Source organism: Oryzias latipes, chromosome 15 (genome assembly GCF_002234675.1).
Source record: "Oryzias latipes chromosome 15, ASM223467v1".
Taxonomy (NCBI): Eukaryota; Metazoa; Chordata; class Actinopteri; order Beloniformes; family Adrianichthyidae; genus Oryzias; species Oryzias latipes.
Genome location: NC_019873.2, coordinates 107,163 through 126,842, shown reverse-complemented (window position 1 = coordinate 126,842; position 19,680 = coordinate 107,163). Strand labels below are relative to the sequence as shown.

Below are 19,680 nucleotides of genomic sequence, written 5' to 3'. Positions count from 1 at the left end.
ACTGTAGACCCCTTTATCTGAATTCTTTACAGTAAATTTCTTGATTCTCAATCTCTCACTGTTCAAATTACCATTGGGATTACACAATGTGATTTTTTTTTTTTTTAAGTGGGCAAGCCTACTAAATCAGCAAGGGATCATATACTTGTTTCCTCCACTGCACATTAAGAATGTCTTGACTTCAGACTGTACTTCACGTTTTCTTGCAGACGCTTGGAAATGGCCAATCAGCTGAAGCAATGGCACCTGAAGGTGATCGAAATCGTCAAACGAGGGCAACATCGCAAGTCTCTAGATAAACTGTTCCAGGGTTTCAAGCCCGCTGTAGAGTCTTGCTATTTTAACTGGGAGGTGGCATATCCACTTGAGAGTATTACCTACAGCAGCACAGAGAAAAAGAGTGCCAACTTCTGTTGGCCCAGGGCAGCACAGCTGCACAGAGGGGTCAAGACTACTGCATCAGCTGGGGGTGAGCTCTTTGAGTCTGTAGGGGGCAGCAGAGTTGAGGGTGCTGATGGAGGGGACTACAAAGAAAGAGGGGGTCACCTATCACAACAGGAGATGGCAGTGCGACCAAAGGAGACCATTCTCACCAAGAGGAAAGGTCTATCGCTAAGTGGAGGGGGAGGAATGCTTGTTCGACTCGGGGGAAATGTCTCACTGCCCCTGGAGGACAGTGGAGGAAAGTGCATGTATAAAGGTCCGTCGTCCTCTGGAGGGAAGCTGAAACTGGCACAGGGAGGTGGGAAGGGGACATCCACGGCAGCTGTTGGAGGAACTGGAGCACTGGGAGGAAGCAAGCACACCTGTTCTAAAAGGAGAACTAGCAGCGAGGACAGCTCTTTGGAGCCAGACCTTGCTGAGCTGAGCTTGGATGATGGCTGCAGTCTGGCTCTGGGGGCTGAGGCCAGCAACACCTTTGAGTTTTTGCCCCCTCCTTCAGAGATACTGCCCCCTCCAACCCCTTTGCTGGAAGACTCTCCTAAATGCAATGACAGCAATGCAGTCAGCAAAGGTTTTGAGGCCAGCCAAGTGGGCAGCTCTTCTTCAGAGCCTCCGTCACGCTTTATCCCCAAAGAGTCTGCAGCAACTGCTGTGGATGAGCTCAGCTCTCCTGCAAAAGAAGCAGAAAGGGAGCTGGAACTCATTCATCACAGAGAAGAGAATGTGGGCTTGGTTGGTAGCCACCAACCATCCACCTTCATAGCAAAAGCAAGTCCTGGTACTACTCAGACTTTGTCTGCACCACCAAGGGGCCAAAAGGAGGCAGCACCTGCTGAAAGGACTGCCAACCAAGGAGTTGACGATGGAGCTGTAGAGCAAGAAGCTGTAGCAGAAGATGACTATCAGGCTTACTTTCTAAGTACTGCATCGGAGGAAGGTGCTGAGAGACAGTTGGTTGATAGTCACCAGGAGGAGGAGCCAGATATCTTTGCAGGGATCAAACCGCTGGAGCAAGAGGGACAAATGGAGGTAAGAAAGGGAATGAGGCATCTGTGAGTACCGTATTTTCACGACCATGGGGCTCACTGGGTTAAAGGGTGCGGTCTCGGTTATGGGTAATTTTTCGGTATTTGACGCATATAAAAGGTGCACCAGGTGTTAAGGCGCGGGCACGTTAACACAACATACCGGTAAAACATGCATGCTAGTGTTGAACCTTTGCTGTTATGACGTTTCTGATCGTGGGGGAGGTCCTCTCTAGGGCCGACAGCGGATCTTCCTTCAGGGTTCACTTCCCCGTTTGGACCCTCAGAGCCTCCAGAGTGGGTTAATAATAGAACCAGTCTTTTTTTTTTTTATTACTGTTCTCCCTAACTGAGTAACACAAACTGAATGCACGCTCACGCACTCACTTGGCTGAGTGTCTGCCCCCTCCTTTTGCAAATGGGGAAATGTGTTGGAAATTACTACGGAGTTTTAGGGCCAGTTTACAAAAAAAACAAATTACGACTTTTAAGTCATAAATTTACGGAAAAAAAGACATACATTAACAACAAAAAACACCAAAGTTTTCCGTTTATCTGAGCCTAGCTTCAGCTTGAAGATGAAATATGTGGAGCCTTTTGGAAGCTTTATTTCCGGATAGGTTTGGGTGTAGAGGACCGCTGCAGCCTTTATTTTCCTTTTCATTCCCACACCCTGAAGTTCATTTGTCACCTTACTTCCTGAACCTGTCATCCGAACACCAATGCGGAAGTAAGTGTTACATACGCCCCCTTCTCCAGATGAAACAATCCGTTTCAACATAAAACAATAAAGATGAATGAAAATTGTCTGTTATGTTAGCATTAGAACATTGAAAAAGACGGAAGCATTACACAAACCTAAAGATCTGGTATTTGGTGGAGGAAGAAAGGATTGAAGTGGACAGCTGCAGGGATACCGACGACTTCATGAACAGCTGCAGAGATCCTGCAAGCCACCCATCAATAAATAAATCATTAATGAATCGTAAATCAAACAAATGAGCTTCCAAACATTTGAAACGTTATCAATAAACATTCGGCTCACCTGTTCCATTGAGTTTAGTCGGTCTGCTCTGCTGCTGCGCAGCGTTCAATTGCTGTTCTGTGAACTCACATCCACTTTAATCTCGTAAATTTACGAGTTTTTTTCTTGTAAATCTATGATTTAAAATCTCAGAATTTTACTTTTTTTTTCTTCTTTTTTTTGTTGGTGGCCCTAAAACTCAGTCGTAGGAAGAGACAAGTTAAATTACAAATACAAGAAGATACTATTCATTCTAACTCAGACAGCTCAAGGAAATCTTTAACACCTATTGTAGAGATCATCTCAAGTGAGTACACAAAGGTTTGGACTTTAAGTTAATTTCTGGATTACACCAGCAGTTATTTTAGTCCAACAGATGAGAACTGTCCTGTTGTAAGGTTACAAACTTACATTTCACACATGATCTTTGATTTAGTGCATAACCATTACTTCAGAGAAAAGTGGGGTTGGGGTAAACCTCAGTTTGTCCCTGGATGTGACTCTGATTTATTAATCTCCAAATTATTTTCTTTTTCTTGTAAAAATCACTGTCCTTTGAGTAAGTAGAGGAGAGTGGGGAGAGTGAGAGCGGGGATTGGGACAGTAGCGAATGAGTTTGAGTCAGTGGGATTCCCTGTTAAATTGTGACTTAAACTTGGTGGTGTGCAGGTGCTGTTTGCATGTGCTGAAGCCCTACATGCACATGGCTACAGTAACGAGGCTTGCCGGCTTGCTGTTGAGCTCGCCACAGACCTTCTAGCCAATCCCCCTGATCTAAAGGTGGAGCAGCCGCAGACCAAGGTAGCCTGAACACATCAACAGGATCTCCTTTCGAAACATTCCATCCGTGATTGCCTTTTTACAACTAGAGGTAATTTGCCTGATTGGTGGTTGCAGGGGAAGAAGAGCAAGGTGTCGACCAGCCGTCAGACGCAGGTAGCCACAAACACGCTTTCCAAAGCTGCCTTCCTGCTCACCGTCCTCAGTGAGAGAACGGAGCTCCACAACCTGGCCTTCAGCACTGGGATGTTCTCTCTGGAGCTGCAAAGACCACCAGCATCCACCAAGGCTCTGGAGGTCCATTCTGTTCTATCGTTATGCTTATTTCCACAAACCTAAATCGCAGCTGCTTAAAAATAGGATCGTATTTTTTTTTTCTTCAGGTCAAGCTGGCATACCAGGAGTCTGAGGTGGTGGCGTTGCTGAAAAAGATCCCTCTGGGTGTGGTGGAGATGTCTGCCATCCGGGGCCGGGCTGAGCAGCTGCGGGATGGGAACCTCTGCGATTACAGACCTGTGCTGCCTCTCATGCTGGCCAGTTTCATTTTTGATGTGCTCTGCACCCCAGGTGAGCTCTGCCTTGTGGTTTTTGCACTACTGCAGGGGAACCTTTCCTGCGATAACTTTTTTTCTCCCTTTCCAACCGTGGTCAGAAGCGTGGGGGACCAAAGGCGAATCCTCCTCCCGGGCTCCCTTCCCCGCTCGAACCCTTAGATTCTCCAGGATTCTCCAGAGCGGGTTAATAAAGAGTCAATAGCATTCATTCTGGGGGAAGCCTTCTTTTATTATTGTTCTCCTTCCTCCCTAACACACAACATGAATGCGCCCCCCCAATTCTCTATCTCGCTGCACACGCTCTCCTCTTCCTTACACACACACGCACACGCACACGCACACACACCCGCACACACACGCACGGCACCAGCACATTCACATTCCCATTCCACAATAGTGGGTACAGACGATCCTGGCTCCATTGCCTTCTTATAATGAGAAGATTGTAATTGTGCTGGCTCCTTTGTGAAAATAAATTTAATAATGCAAAAAGAGCTCCGCTGTTGACAACACTGTTGTTGACATCTGTTGTTAACGTTAGCTTCTTCTGCAAACAACGAGTGACGTCGTTCCCCGTTGAGTACTCTTCTGCGCATGCGGGTCACTTCTGGGTCATTTCACGGTCACACAGGATATCACAAAAATTCGCATTTAATTGGAAATGTGAACGGCCTTGCAAAAAAATCCGAGTTTTTCAAAAAAATCGGAATTGAGCATTAACCCCTGCAGTGTGAATGTAGCCTTAGATTATAGATCATTCATTCATTCATTCATTCATTCATTCATTCATTCATTCATTCATTCATTCATTCATTCATTCATTCATTCATTCATTCATTCATTCATTCATTCATTCAACTTCTAAACCTGTTTTGTGCCAGCCACTCGTGGGCGACAGCAGGGGACATCCTGGACAGGTCGCCAGTCTGTTGCAGGGCCACAAATCAAACATCCAACCACACTCACACTTGGGGACGATTAAGAGTAACCATCCATCTATCCATCTCCATCCACCTTCCTTTGCTTATCCGGGACGCGGGAGCAGCAGTCTAAGCAAAAATGCCCATACTTCCCTCGCCCCGGCCACTTCCACCAGCTCTTCTGGGGTCAGCCCCGAGGCGTTCCCAGGCCAGCCGAGAGACGTAGACTCTCCAGTGTGTCCTGGCTCTTTCTCCGCCCAGTGGGACATGCCTGAAACACCTCCAGGAGTTATGCCCGAGCCACCTCAACTGGCTCCTTTCGGTGTGGAGGAGAAGAGACTCTACTCCTCAGGTGACCGAGCTTCTCACCCTGTCTCTAAGGGAGCGCCCAGCTACCCTATGGAGGAAGCTCATTTCAGCCGCTTGTATTCTGGACCTCGTTCTTTCAGTCAAGAAAGACCCAGAGTTCATGACCATAGGTGAATATTGGAACGAAGATTGACCGGTAAATTGAGAGCTTTGCTTCTTGGCTCAACTCTCTCTCCACCACAACGGACAGATACAGCGACCGCATAACTACGGACGCCGCTCCAATCCGTCTGTCAATCTCACGCACAGTCTTCCATCACTCATGAACAAGACGCCAAGATATTTAAACTCCTCCACCTGGAGCAAGGACACTCCACCCACCGAAAGATGGCAAACTACCTTTCTCCGGTCGAGAACAATGGCTTCAGATTTAGTGGTGCTGACCCACATCCCAGCCGCTTCACATTCGACCGCAAACTGCCCAAATGCACGCTGGAGGTCCTGACTCAATGAAGCCAACAGGACAACGTCATCTGCATAGAATAGAGAGGAAATCCTGTGGTCCCCAAACCAGACCCCCTCTGGCCCCTAGCTGCGCCCAGAAATTCTGTCTGTAAAAATGATGAACAGAACCGGTGGTAAAAAGTATCCCTGCCGGAGTCCAACATGCACCGGGAACAAGTCTGACTTACTGCCGGCTATGCGAACCAAGCTCTAGCTCTGGTCATGCAGAGACCGGACAGCCCTCAGTAAGGCTCCTCGGACCCCATACTTCCAGAGCACCCTCCACAGGAAACAACGGAGGACGCGGTCGAATGCCTTCTCCACAGAACTCCTACAAACCCTCCAGCCCCCTAAAGAGGGTGTAGAGCTGGTCCACTGTTCCACGCCAAGGACGGAAACCGCACTGTTATTCCTGGATCTGATGTTTGACTATCGAACGGACTTTCCTCCTTAACAGTACCCTTTCAGACTTTCCCAGGGAGGCTGAGGTGTGTGATTCCCCGGTAGTTGGAACACACCCTCCGGCCCCCCTTCTTAATAAAAACTACCACGCAATGCTGCAGACACGTGTCAGCCAAGACACCCCCACAGCATTCAGTGACTTAAGTTACTAAGGGTGGACTTCATCCACTCCCAGAGCCTTTCTAACTATGAGATCATTGACTCAGTGGCTTCAGCTTGGGTGATAGACAGCCTCACCCCAAAGTCCTTATTCTATACTTTAAAGAAGGCGTGTCAGTGGGATTGAGGAGATCCTCCAAGTATTCCTTCCACCGCCTGACAATGTCCCCAGTTGAAGTCAACAGCTCCCCACCTGCGCTGAAAACGGTGCCTGTAGAGAACTACTTTCCCCTCTGAGGTGCCCGATGGTTTACTAGAAAAAGAGTACCGGTAACCAGAGTATTTTAAATATTTCTTTTATATATAAAAAAAAACAGATTACTGCAGTGATCACCTTTAGTCTAATAATTACTTCAAACTGAATGCTTTATCAAAGGTTTATTTTAAGGTGTTAGGTTGTTTGCTTTTGAGCAGCAGTGTCTGTAAAATCAGTGTGTGATTTAATAGTTGATTTGATCAATTTTTTTAAAAAGAGAAGTGAGCTTTATCTTTTCTTTTATTAGTAAAATAAAATCGAATTTTCTGTCTTATTTAAAAAACCAACCCTCTGCATTGCTACTGTTACATTTATTTATTCAGAAGAAATTTGTCTACTGTCATTCAGAAGTCTGTTGTAAAACCGTGAGAGGAGAAAATCACTTTTTTTCCGGTTCCGGGTTACAGCACGGACGCGTGTGGCTTACGGCAGCTACACAACTTTTGTCATGTGCTTTATTGATACTTCAGGATTCTTAATTCTTTCTGATAAAAGCTAGGAACCGGATAATAAGTCATGTAATAAAATGGTTTCAGTATAACGGGGTGGAATTATATAAATTTGCTTCCTTCCACTCCCTTTCAAGCAATATTTATTACTATGTCCAAATATCCTAAGTTTGATTCGCCATTGTATGAATGTATAACTGATGATTGTATTGTTGTTTTGCATTATTCTTATTTGATTGCTTGAAATAAACCATTTCAAATCAAATCAAATCAAACGTGGGATAGATTGAGAGTTCTACTGAGTCTGGACCTCCTTGTCTGTCAGCTCATTTTGAAACTGCTTTCAATAGATGGTAGGTCAAATTAAGCTGATTTTCAGAGACTTGGTTGGCCATGTTCTGGGATGCTGTAAGACCAGAGGGTGTCCAAAGTCAGGTCTCGAGGGCTGGCCCTCTTGCTGGTTTTCCAGAAATCCTGCCTTAGCTGTTGTTGTTTACCTGGATCAGGTGTGTTTAGCCAACATGTAGTTCAACAGCAGATTGGTTGGAAAACATCTGGGACACTGCTTCTCGAGGCTTGTGATTGGACATCTGTGCTGTAGACCCTCACAGTTTTGACCCTTTCTGTGGTGAGGTGACTGAGTTGATCAGTATGAAATAGTGACAGTCTCAAAGATTAAATTCTTTGTTCTTGTTTGTATTCTTTGAACAGTTGTGTCACCGACGGGCTCCCGTCCACCAAGCCGCAATCGAAACAACGAAATGCCCGGAGATGAGGAGCTGGGCTTTGATGCTGCTGTTGCTGCTCTTGGTATGCTTTTGCTTTAAAAACAATTTATTACTACAAGACTGGGACGTAATTTACAAAGAAAGCAACGTTGACAATACATATATTAAATTTCTCAGATTATTTTAAATACTTTATAATAAAAATTGTCTAATTAAGCAGTACTATAAAAGAAACTTCAAGCAGTGGTTGTTGGTTTTTTTATATACCGTATTTTCACGACTATAAGGCGCACTTGAAAGTCTAAAATTTTCTCCAAACTGAAGGGGGCACCCTATGAGGCGGTACGCCTAATGTGTAGTTGTGCGGCGTAGAAGGCGGCGTGAGAAAGGGGGAGAGATGTATGGGTTGGCTGGACCGTCATTCTTAACGCAGTGGTGAGAGTGAAGCTGTCATTGAACTGCCTGTAATAGTAAGCTGTTTATGTCTCGCATATTTTACAACCCCTAAAAGATTCAGTAACTGGGGGTGAGCAGAGGAGTAATTTCTTCACCCTTGTTCAGACAGAGGTACTACCCATTTCTTTTGAACACACACAAAAACCGTGACAACATGAGTCTCACTTCTCTTCACAGCTCCCTAACTCATAGTATGGGAATCGACACTTCCCATGAGTCTAAGTGGTCATGGGTGGGTTCTCAGTTCCCCACAACATTGTTTACAAAATGGCTGAAGCCCTGTTTAAACTGCATTTATCAGCTACGTGGATTGATGGATTTTTAGATGCTGTTTTATGACTGTAAAAAAAATATAAAATAAATCAAAACTCAACTCAGATTTGCTCCTGCTGCATTTTTTAAACACACACTGAGTGTTTGTATGTGTGCTTAAGCAGTCTCTTCGCTAGCGCGTGTTTAGGAAGGAGGAAAGGAGACGTGTCAAAGACTGAAAAATCCCCCGTAACTGAGACCGAGCCCTATAACCTGGTGCGCCCTATGGTTGTGAAAATACGGTAACTTTTATTTTTCAATTTTTGTCTATCACTACACAACGAAACAGTACATAAAAAGAGACGTAAGCAAAAGCAAACGAGCAGAAAGGAAAACCAACCCCTTTAGCCCAATAATACCAAAAACATGAAAAGAAAAGAAAACAGCAGAAGAAAAGAGAAACCAGTTCCAGATAAGATGTGTCAGGTACATCAAAGGGTTTCCATCAGGATCCATTAGCAATGCAAAGAGAGTTTTAAGATAAAAGTGCAATAAAGTGTCTAAACAAAATATAGTTGAAGAAAGAAAAAAGAATACCCTTCTACACAATTGCTCTCATTATGATGGCAGAAATATTCACTTTAACATAGTCAAGGAATGGCCTCCAAGTGTTTTCAAAAATATCTGTTTTGTTTGTGAGACAAATCAGTTGTTCCAGACAAATGTATTCCATTAACGTCCTTTGCCATCCAGAAATTGAGGGGGTTTTGTGCCTAATCCAGTTCTGAAGAATGTTAATGTGTTATAGCCTTTTATGATACACATTGGTAATCTTGCAGTGGAGAAGGCCAAGAACCAGAGAAACTTGGTCAAACTCAAAGGTTTTTTCTGCATCTAGGGATATTACCAAACCATTGGAAGCTTGTTGATCAGAGTGGAATGATATTTTGTAGTCTTCTAAGTTTATTTAGAGACACTTTGGAGAGAACTTTGGAGTCAACATTTAACAGCGAAATTGGTCTATATGAGCCGCATTCCTCAGAAGGTCTACCTTTTTTTAGGATTAGGGAAATGTTGGCTTCTCTTAAAGAGGGGTGCAGAGTTCCACACTCAAAAGAGTGGTTGAACATATTTAACATTGGCTCTATGAGAAGGTTTTGAAATTCTTAATAAAACTCACTTCCAAGGCCATCATTGTCTGGAGCATTGCCTGTTTGGAGTTTATTAATAGTATGATGTAATTCAGGAAACGAGATTGGGGCATTTCATTTCAGTCTCGAATCCTGAGATATAGTTGGGAGATTGATTTCAGAAAAGAAAGCCTCCATTGGGATTTTGGTACAGGCAGTGGTTGTTAAAAGGCCTGCTAAATGCTTGTCAGAAAAATTAGCCTGTATAAGGAATTTAAAAAAAAATAAAACCAAGTAGGCAGAAGAAAAAGATAAGAAATACAAAAATAAGTTCATACTAATACTGAGAGATTGTAAGAAATACTATTAACATGATTCACTGAAAAATCTAAAGTATTTACATTGTCAAGAAGTGCAAAAACAAGACTTCTCCTGATTGTGATGGAATTGATATTCAAAAATATATAAAAACCGTAACTATGTTAATAATGGGGATGGGTATCGTTAAGGTTTTAACGGTACTACTACTTTAATTGATGCTGCTTATCGATCCGGTATTTTAACGATACTCTTATCGATACTTTTTGAGGACGAAAAATAAATAACAAAAAAGAATAAAGTGTTTTATTTCCTCATTATGTAACAACATTGTTTTTTTGACAAAACATTTTACTTTATACACGATAATGTTTCAATACAAACCTGGTATGTACATGGATGTGCTAAACCAGGGGTCTGAACCTGAACCTCTCAAAGAGCCATTTGGATCAGTTTTCCACTGAGATGAAAGCACAGGGAGCCGCAACACTAGATGTGTTAGAAAAAATGTTTTTGCAGAAATATCGCGATAGTTCATTTGTATTCATACTTGTATTGATTCATAATGCTTTCAGGATATTTATTTATTTTTATTATTCTTTATAAGCGTGATGTTTCCTTTGATCTTTTCCTTTGACCTGGGGTACCACAAGGTACAGTTCTGGGCAACAAAACAGTAGTCATATAATTGCCGTCAGGGCATTGAGCTGGTAAAAAACCTTTTTTAAATAAATTGTGCCTGTTCTTTAAAGGCGTTATAATAAGAGTCCTTAATAAAATCTTTATAAAACATTAACAAGCACGAGTAATGTGGTATTGAGCTGCTTATAAAGACATTTATTAGCATTTGTTAATCCTATTCACAAGCTATTTATAAATTGCTTGTTTGGGATTAATAAATGTATTAACAGTTTTCTTATTAACAGTTTATTGAGTGTTTTGCAGCCCCCCAATCTAAAGCGTGACCAAATATGGGGTGATCTTTACAAGCCATTATAAATTGCTTGTGGACAGTTGCTGCCCCTCGGAAAGTGCAGATTCTGAGTGCAAACATTTTGAAGGTTATTGAAATTTGTTTGGGTGGAAATGTTATAAGGCACTAAGGCACAATCTGTAAAAGACGGTACGTGTGTCTCTTCTTTCACATTGTTTTTGTGATGTGTTGAAGAGTTGTTATATGTTTGTGGCTTTGGTTAGTGTTATAAATGTCATTGTTCATATTCTGTACTGTGTGGTTCTTTGTGGCAAAACATAGCCCACACTTTAGGAGGCTGCAAAACACTCAAACTGTCAATGAAGGTTCTCGTTCATCCAGGTGGTGTAGTCTGGAGGTTGAGCTGGACTTAAAAAAAATACAAGTCCAGCTTGACATCCGAACTGTTGATATATATGTATTAATCCCATACAAGCAATTTATAATTTTTTTTAATAAACTTTATCGCACATTATGCCATTTTACTAGGATTCACTTTCAGGAATGCAATAAGAACAAAATTGCAAATATCAAATACACATATGTATAAAAAAACAAGAATAGAAATAAGCCAGGGTGTTAAACTCTGAGAAAATGTTGAATCTATCACATACAGACAAGGTTTTGATTGCTTTTTGCTTTTCAGGATTATGAATACTATTAATATATTGATTTACCTCAGAAAGAATACAATGAAACAGGGTTTTGGCCAAAATGAGTAAGAGATTTAAAAGTAAACCAGGTTCCTTTTTTATATTTTTTGATAAACGACATCTTTGATACAAGACATGTTTCCAGAATAAAACAACTAGAATCAATTTTATTATTAATGAAGTAACACATCTTCTACCAAAACACTTTAACTTTAGGACAAAACCAGAAGAGATGGAGGACTGTTTCAGGGGAATTGTAGCAAAAACTACACTGTGTATCAATGTTTAATATAAATCTATTTGTCACGCTTTAGATTGGGGGGGCTGCAAAACGCTCAATAAGAAAATAATAAGATAATAAGAAAACTGTTAATATGTTTATTAATCCCATCAGGCAATTTATAAATGGCTTGTTAATAGGATTAACCAATGCTAATGTCTTTATAAGCAGCTTAATACCACATTACTCATGCTTTTTAATGTCCTATAAGTAGTTTATTAGGGAATATGTTAATGTATTTATAAACAGCTTATTTACACATGTAAGTCAGTTGTAAGACATTTACAAATGCTATTTAATGTACTCATAAACGGCTCACTAAAACATTACTAGTGCTTGTTAATATTTAAAAAATTGTTTATTAAGGACTCTTATTATAAAGCGTTACCCTTTTTAAAAATTAAATGTCAAATACCATTTTCTTTATCATTTAAAGTGACGGAATGAGCTGTGTTGAAGAAGAAAAAGAAATTGGCGGATGGATTTTTCATTTTATTTTTTCGTCAACAAACGAAAAAGCATTTTGAGTATTGACTTTCATTTTGAAATATGGTACAGAAATGTTTCCATGAATTTTTCCACTATAATCTTCAAATAAATTCTTTACAAATCAGACAATGTGATTTTCTGGCTTTTGTTTTTCTCATTTTGTCTCTCATAGTTGAGGTGTACCTATGAAAAAAATCACAGACCTCTGTCATCTTTTTAAGTGGAAGAACTTTTAAAACTGCTGGCTAACTAAATACTTATTTGCACCACTTTACAGTAAATTACTCAATAGACAATAGTCATGTGGTCACATTTTGTTGATGTCTGAGCCCCATGATGGTTATAATGAATTCTTGAGTATTCATTTATTTATTATGATGTAATAATGACATGCCGCTTGATAAATCTTTAGACTTAATAGACAGTAGACATTGTGTGGATTTTTGTTTTTGTTTTGTGTTCTTGTTGTCATAGTTGAATCAGTATAAGGGACAGACTCTGACAGACAGACTGTTCTGTTAGACTCTTTTGAATAATTGACTGTAGTTATCAGTGAGTGTATACATTTATCTGTTATGGTTTTTCTATGTTTAAAATAACTAAGCTTTTCTTGAGCCCAATGGGTTTCTCCATCTGTGTGGCTTTGAATATAGCCTTGTTGTTTGTAGGCATGAAGACCACAGTCAGTGAGGCGGAACACCCCCTCCTCTGTGAGGGAACCCGGCGTGTAAAGGGTGACCTGGCACTTGCTCTCATGATCACGTACAAGGACGACCAGAGCAAGCTAAAGAAGGTGAGGCTCCTCCATGCTCAAAGGGCCTATAACATGCAAAATCAATTTTTGACCCTTTAATTGTATTATAATGTTCATTCCTCACAAAAAGAAACCCCAAAGTGGCATTTGAATCCGTTCTCACATTTTTAAGTATTCCTCTAAAAACTGTTGCTCTAAGCAGCAGCCCCTCCCAATCAAGGAAAACGAGTGGGTTCTCAGGAGCTGACGTAGACTCTTTTCAGAAGAGGCTGTTCTGCCAAGGCTAACACAAATACCCATGTTCTCCGCGGAGCGAGTGCTGTTAGTCCAAAATGCTTTCCTTTTATATGTACAATATGCACATCCATCTTTTAAAAAGTTTGGATATTGTTAGTTTGCGTGGGCGAGATGCAGACACGCTGCCGATGCCGACTCCAGGCTGATGTCATGAAATGGGCGGCACCCACACGCAGGGAAAGGCAGAGCCTCAGGGATCAAGTTCTCTTACTTCCAGGTTGGAAAAGAACTTTAATTTAAATGATCCCTCTTTTGTGTGCCAAAGGTAAAGTATTATCATAGACATGGATATTGTTTACAATAAAAGGCTTAAGTATAGGCATTGTATAAGCCCTTTAACACCTCGTTCCTCAGGTTCTGATTCTGAGCCAGTGTTGGGGATTGGGTTTAGAAAAACAAGCCGGTTTATTAAAATAGCAGCTTTTGTACACATAGATAATGTAAAATCTTTTGCACTTAAGACATTGTTTAATGAACCTGTAAGAATGCAGTTTTGTAAATAAAGCTTTTGTAGCTGACATGAAAAAGGTATTGCTATTAAATCCCCCGTTATAGTGGGTTTCACCTTTTGCAGCTTCAGTTTCATAGTTATTTTTTCAATTCATTTATTTTAAAAACAAAACAAATGGGAAATGGCGTATACTTAAATAGCACTTTACTGCCTTCTTAGAAGGCCCCAAAGCGCTTTACAGTCACAGTTCCATTCACCCCTGCACATTTGGGATGCAATGGATCACAAAACTCAGTTTAGATCTTGTTGTGGTTTTAGAGTTGTGATTCAGATAATTTTAAATTAATTATAAAAGTGTACTATTTATTTGTTGAGAAGCTTCAAAATGTATATATTTAGTAAAACATTTATAAACAACACACACACACATCACTTCAAAAATTTGCTCATTGAGGTCTATTCATAAAAGTGTGTTTTATAAACACTAATGACATGTCTGACTTCAAGTTATTCCTATATAAACATAAAAGAATGTATGATGCCAATATAAACAAAGGTGCATTCTAGTGCATTGCATGTTTAAAAATATCAAAAGTATGCCATAAAATGAAAAAGTAAGACAAGAAAGCCATTCTGGAATATAAAACTTATAATTCTTTGTCACTTTGTCCCCTGCTGCAATAAAAACCCCTCTAACTGTACAGACTAGGGCTGCACGATATAAAGAAAACTAGCGATATGCGATATTAGTAATTAATATTGCGATAACGATGTAATTTGCGGTATATAAACAATTAGCAAAACAACCCAATATATTTTTCCCATTCCATTACAACAGCTTAAAAATTATACTACAAATGACCCTTGTTGACATACAACATAATAGGGCGCCATCCGATTAGTTAACGTGAAGGGGTCCATCTGATTGGTCAAATGCAGAAAGGGATTCTTTCAATCCATTAAACACTTCAAGCTGCCATAAAATTGTTTGGCCACATCTAAGGTAACCATTTATTGCAAATTTGCTGTCTTTCGCGATATGCATATTGCACAGCTTGATATTGCGATAACGATAAATTTGCGGTATATTGTGCAGGCCTAGTACAGACCATTGAATGTATGAGAACTGGACTGAGCGAGTGTGACATCACCAATAGAAAATGCTTTGCTTTGGTCTAAATCAGGGGTGTCAAACTCATTTTGGTTTGGGGGCCGCATTCAAGGCGTCTGATCCCAAGTGGGCCTGACCAGTAACATAAAAGCAAAAAACAGTTTTTTATTTTTTGTTTTTTGTTTTTTACTCGATAGCCTAATCACTTAATTATTACATATTCATTCACAGAGGCCAATGGATGTACAATGAAATGCATTTCACTTAAAAAAAATTGGTTTATTTAATTTTATTTAGACTGAATATTTTACATCTGACACTGAATCAATCCTTATAATAAACTCAAGAGGGTCCACGGAAAAAAATGTAACATCTGCCTAAAATGTAAACGTGCAAATCAGTGAATAATTAAACTAAATTAAACTTGCAAACATTTGTGAACATAAGAATTTGGAGTTAACCTCCTTTCTCTCCTCAAACTTCAGCCAGCCATCAATATCAGGATTCAGATCCTGTGCAGAAACATATTTACTGTCATTCAAGTGTGCAAAACACAATGAAATGTCCAAGAATCTTTTCCTGGTTTCCAGCTGAATTTTGTGGCAACACCTGCCTACTTCCTGACCTTTGATGGGCGCCATCGGTGACCAGACTGACATCACGTGACCAGTTCACTCCAACATAGTCCGGCACTGTAACAAGAGAGCTGACTATGTCATCAGTTGTTGTGTCCATCAACTCAAGAAACTCCGCTGTCACGTCTCTTCAACACCTCTCAGGGCTCCAGACTAACTTTTTTCACTAGGAGCACAGTGGCCCCCAACTGAAAATTTTAGGGCACAACCAGAAAATTTAGGGGCGCATACCGTAAATCAACATGCTAACCAAATCTACTAATTTCCTCTGTATTACTAATAAATACTTTAATAATAGATGCAGAAATTACAATGTGCTGTTTCTAATTCAGTGTCACATTTTATTCTGCACTTTTAAAGATGCAACAACAAGGTAAACTGACAGCACCATCACTGTCATGACAGTACAAATAGTAAAGAAAACGGATGGAAATTTATCTTGGTGACACCAAATAGGTGCAGCCAAGACGCACAATAAGCGTGTTTGAGATCACCCAGGTGAACTCAATGCTGAGCAGATCACCTGGTGTGTGACATATATTTTTGTTTTTGCTCCAACATCACCTGTCAATCGTCACAAAAATATTGCGAGAAAGGGGTGGGAGCAAGGGGCAAACCTACCCGGACACAGCTGGAAACTGAACTGACTGAAATCTGCCCTACAGACTACAAAACAATGCATTATGGGACATGTGTCCTGATGGTTTTTGTAGTTGAGTGATTAATTAAAATAATTTAAAATACCAATTGATTAAAAAAATCTACAAACATTACAAAACATTAAAATAATCATAAAATATATAATAACACAGATCACACTAAGGGGGAGAAGAATATTAAAACTATATTGAATGTTAAGGACAACTCCAACTTCCTGTTGTCCATCAGTCTTGCTGCAGATTCGCCTTCATCTCACAGCCCCCCCCCCCCCCCCCCCCCCCCCCCGCGGCCTGCTCGAGCGTGTTTAAAGTTCAAGCCCCGTTAGCTATCACGCATGTAGGTGTGGGACATTTATTCTTGTCAGCAGACCATCTCCCGCAGGAGCGGTGAGCTGCGTAACAGCCGTGCACGAGAGCCGTTTGATGCGCCGCCGTAACCGTAACCAAAACGTAACCTTCCTCCGGGTCTGTGCGACCCAGAAAAAAGTTTAGCACGGACTGCATGTATGTAGAAAATTACGAGCGAATAAATACTTTCTAAAGGAAAGTAAGGAACTCCTTAATGTGGTCCGGGGAGGGGGCTGTCAGGTTTCCTGCTTTCAAGCCCTGTCATTGTCCCGCCCCCAAGAGTCATTTACCCCACTGTGATTGGTTGGTCATCTCCGTGCACGACAATGAAAAAGTGTCATTCAGACAAACTGGCGGGCTGCAGTAACATTAAACCTTCATATTAAAGCGGGGGCCGCAAAATATCATCTTGGAGGCCGCAAATAGCCCTGGGGGCTGGGTTTGAGACCCCTGCTGTACACTCTGGCACTGGTACACTAGCCGCAGGTCGGAAGAACGAATCAATAGTTCGCTTGCTCATAGCTCAGACGCACGCACATATCAGGTTGTGATGATATTTGTCTCCGTTTCCTTCCCACAGATGTTTACGCGCGCTCGATTATCTCTAGGCCCCTCCCCCTACACGCATTTTAGCCACTCACAGTGGCTGTCCCTATTCTTCTCAAACGCATTGGCCGCCTCACAGATGGGCATCACGCGAGTGTGTGCTCACGTTTCATGAGTATGTGTGCGAGTGTGCGTGTGTTTGCGTGCGTGTGCGCTCGCGTCTCATTGATTATTTCATCGATCATTGACATGCCCCTCAATGTATAAAAAATACGAAGGGTGGGGGAGGCAAATTTACTGGTCGCACATGTGCGACTGGATGTAAAATTCAGTCGCACACTCTCAAATTTTGGTCGCATTTTGCGACCAATTGGTCGCAGTCTGGAGCCCTGCCTCTAATAAATATGCACAGTTGTACAATATCTGTATCTGTGCTTTCATTAATAGTGACCGAAAATACAATAAATGACTGGATTCCTTCATTTGGCACCTAAGTATCCTCAGAGATGTTGTATCTGTAATCACATTCCTTGACAGACTAATGTTGGCAAAGGTCGACTGCTTTTTGGGAACAAGACTTCTGTAGCCTTCAGCATTTTTCAATAAGTTCACCATCTGAAAATGGTTTGGATGTTTTCTCCAACTTGTCTGCAATCAGGTGTCTCTCACTGCTCCATCGCTGACGTCACGGCTGCACTAAATGCAGACGGTTGTTTTTTCAGTTCAGCTTTTAGTTGGTAAATCCTCTCTTTTCTTAACTGCAAATGGTGAAACTTTTCTCATTGTCTCATAGTGGTGCTGAATGTTATATTCTTTGAGCACTGCCACCTGTTGATGACATAACAAGCACGCAGGTTTTGCATTCAACTCCGTAAACAAATAAAACTTTGTCCATTTTTCCTGGAAAGTTCAGCACTTCACTTCAACCCTTTTTTTTCTTTATGACAACATTTTGGTCATTAGGGTGTCACTACTGATCATTCTTATAACAATGTAACAGCAGCGGGGCTTGCGGGGAAGCAAACTCCATCTTATTCAGTCACAGAGTCATTAGGTTTCACTTTTGGCAGGTGCAAAGATATGCTATTTCACCTGTTTCGCTTATCCTTTGCTCCTTCTAGTGGTGGAATTGCGCATTTTGGTTACTTACTTCCACTTTCGGCTTCTCCCATCAGGGGTCGCCACAGCGAACAAGTCGCATGGTAAATTTGGCAATGTTTTACGCCGGATGCCCTTCCTGACGCAACCTTCTCAAACCGGGCTTGGGACCGGCAGAGGTAGAGAAGGGAACAGGGAGCAGCCCAGAGTCGAACCCGGGTTTCACGGACGGAAGGCGCCGCAAACCAGCACGAGCTAAACTGGCGGAATTGCGCATTTTGGTTATTTCTTTAAAAAAAATCATAACTCGCCACAGGAATGGACTAGAAACGTGCTTGTTTTTTTTTTAAACATTCTTATCATTTTAACTCTTCATTACTGGGCCGGTTTGAACCATCTGGCGGGCCGTATCCGGCACGCGGGCCGGATACGGCCCGCGGGCCGTATGCTGACACCCCTGGTCTAAATGAACCCAACTGCAATATCGTGCTGCGTGGTACCTGGACTACCGTGTCAATTTCACCCGAACAAATTTCTCCAGAATTAATAAATAAGTTGCACACCAAACAATTACTCTCTGACTTCACTTTCAGCCACACAGCAGCTGGGAGTGATCCCTGCATTTATTTAGACACACACAAATTCATGAACCTATCACACCTGGACAATAAACAAAACAGGAAATCATACAAACCAGTTTCAAATTCAAATACACAATAGAAAACAAATGCAAAATAAATAATAATAATAAACTTTATATATCACTTTTCGAAATCAAGATTACAAAGTGGTGTACAATTACCATAAGAAAAAGTCTAGGATTAAAAATGGCTTACAGTACGACAAAATAAAACAGCACACACAGAAAACAGTGATGGGGGTTAAAATCAAGCAAATCACTAAAATCAATAATATAAGTTTACATTTAAGAACCAATAAAATTTTTGAAAGCACGCCTATAAAGGTAAGTTTTTAAAAGAGATTTAACCCTTGTGCTATCCTAGGCACTTTAACATTGGGAGTTGGGTCATGGAGACCCACTAGACAGTGCTCTGAACTTTTTTTGTTACATCGTTTCGTATAGCTTGAGCCAGGGAATAGCATATTTAATATTTTTGACATTCGATAAAAAATGTTCGAGCTAAAATTGTTAGAACGAAGAAGAAGATAGGCAAAATCCGTAAAGTAGAAACCTCTATTTTCTTTACAATTATTATACAATTAAATACTCTATTATACATTGAAAAGAAAGAACAAACCATTTTACAGGCTCAAGCATTTGTTTCACAAATAAAAGTACTTTAGAAACGTTTTTTCAACAAATAACTTCTGTACTGTACTGTCAAATAATAATTTTAATCATCAATGTGAACAGAAGGCTTCAAATCGCGGAGATTAGCCCCGCCCACCGCGACCCGAGAGTAATTTAATTAAACGGGAGAAAATTTAAAATTATTATAAAAAAAAATACAAAGTACAGTGGGACAAATAGTGACTCAGGTGTATTTCACTGCTCTTCAGACTGAGCCGCTGCATCCTGACTCCACTCTGCAGTGTTTTCTTCTTTTGAAGCCTGCGGTGCAGCTGTGTTTGTTCAGGAGAAGAACATAGTGATA

At 41.0% G+C, this 19,680-nt stretch overlaps 1 protein-coding gene across 3 annotated transcripts in view; it reads left to right on the top strand.

The window, feature by feature from the left end:
- zswim8 (zinc finger SWIM-type containing 8) overlaps positions 1 to 19,680 on the top strand; it is a 55,460-nt gene that overhangs the window by 21,475 nt on the left and 14,305 nt on the right. For all 3 annotated transcript variants that reach the window (XM_020699745.2, XM_011492568.3, XM_011492569.3), the window contains exons 10-15: positions 210 to 1,473; positions 3,163 to 3,294; positions 3,391 to 3,570; positions 3,657 to 3,840; positions 7,598 to 7,696; positions 12,834 to 12,958. In XM_020699745.2, the coding sequence (XP_020555404.1) occupies positions 210 to 1,473; positions 3,163 to 3,294; positions 3,391 to 3,570; positions 3,657 to 3,840; positions 7,598 to 7,696; positions 12,834 to 12,958 (1,984 nt within the window). The remainder of the gene's footprint in view (positions 1 to 209; positions 1,474 to 3,162; positions 3,295 to 3,390; positions 3,571 to 3,656; positions 3,841 to 7,597; positions 7,697 to 12,833; positions 12,959 to 19,680) is intronic.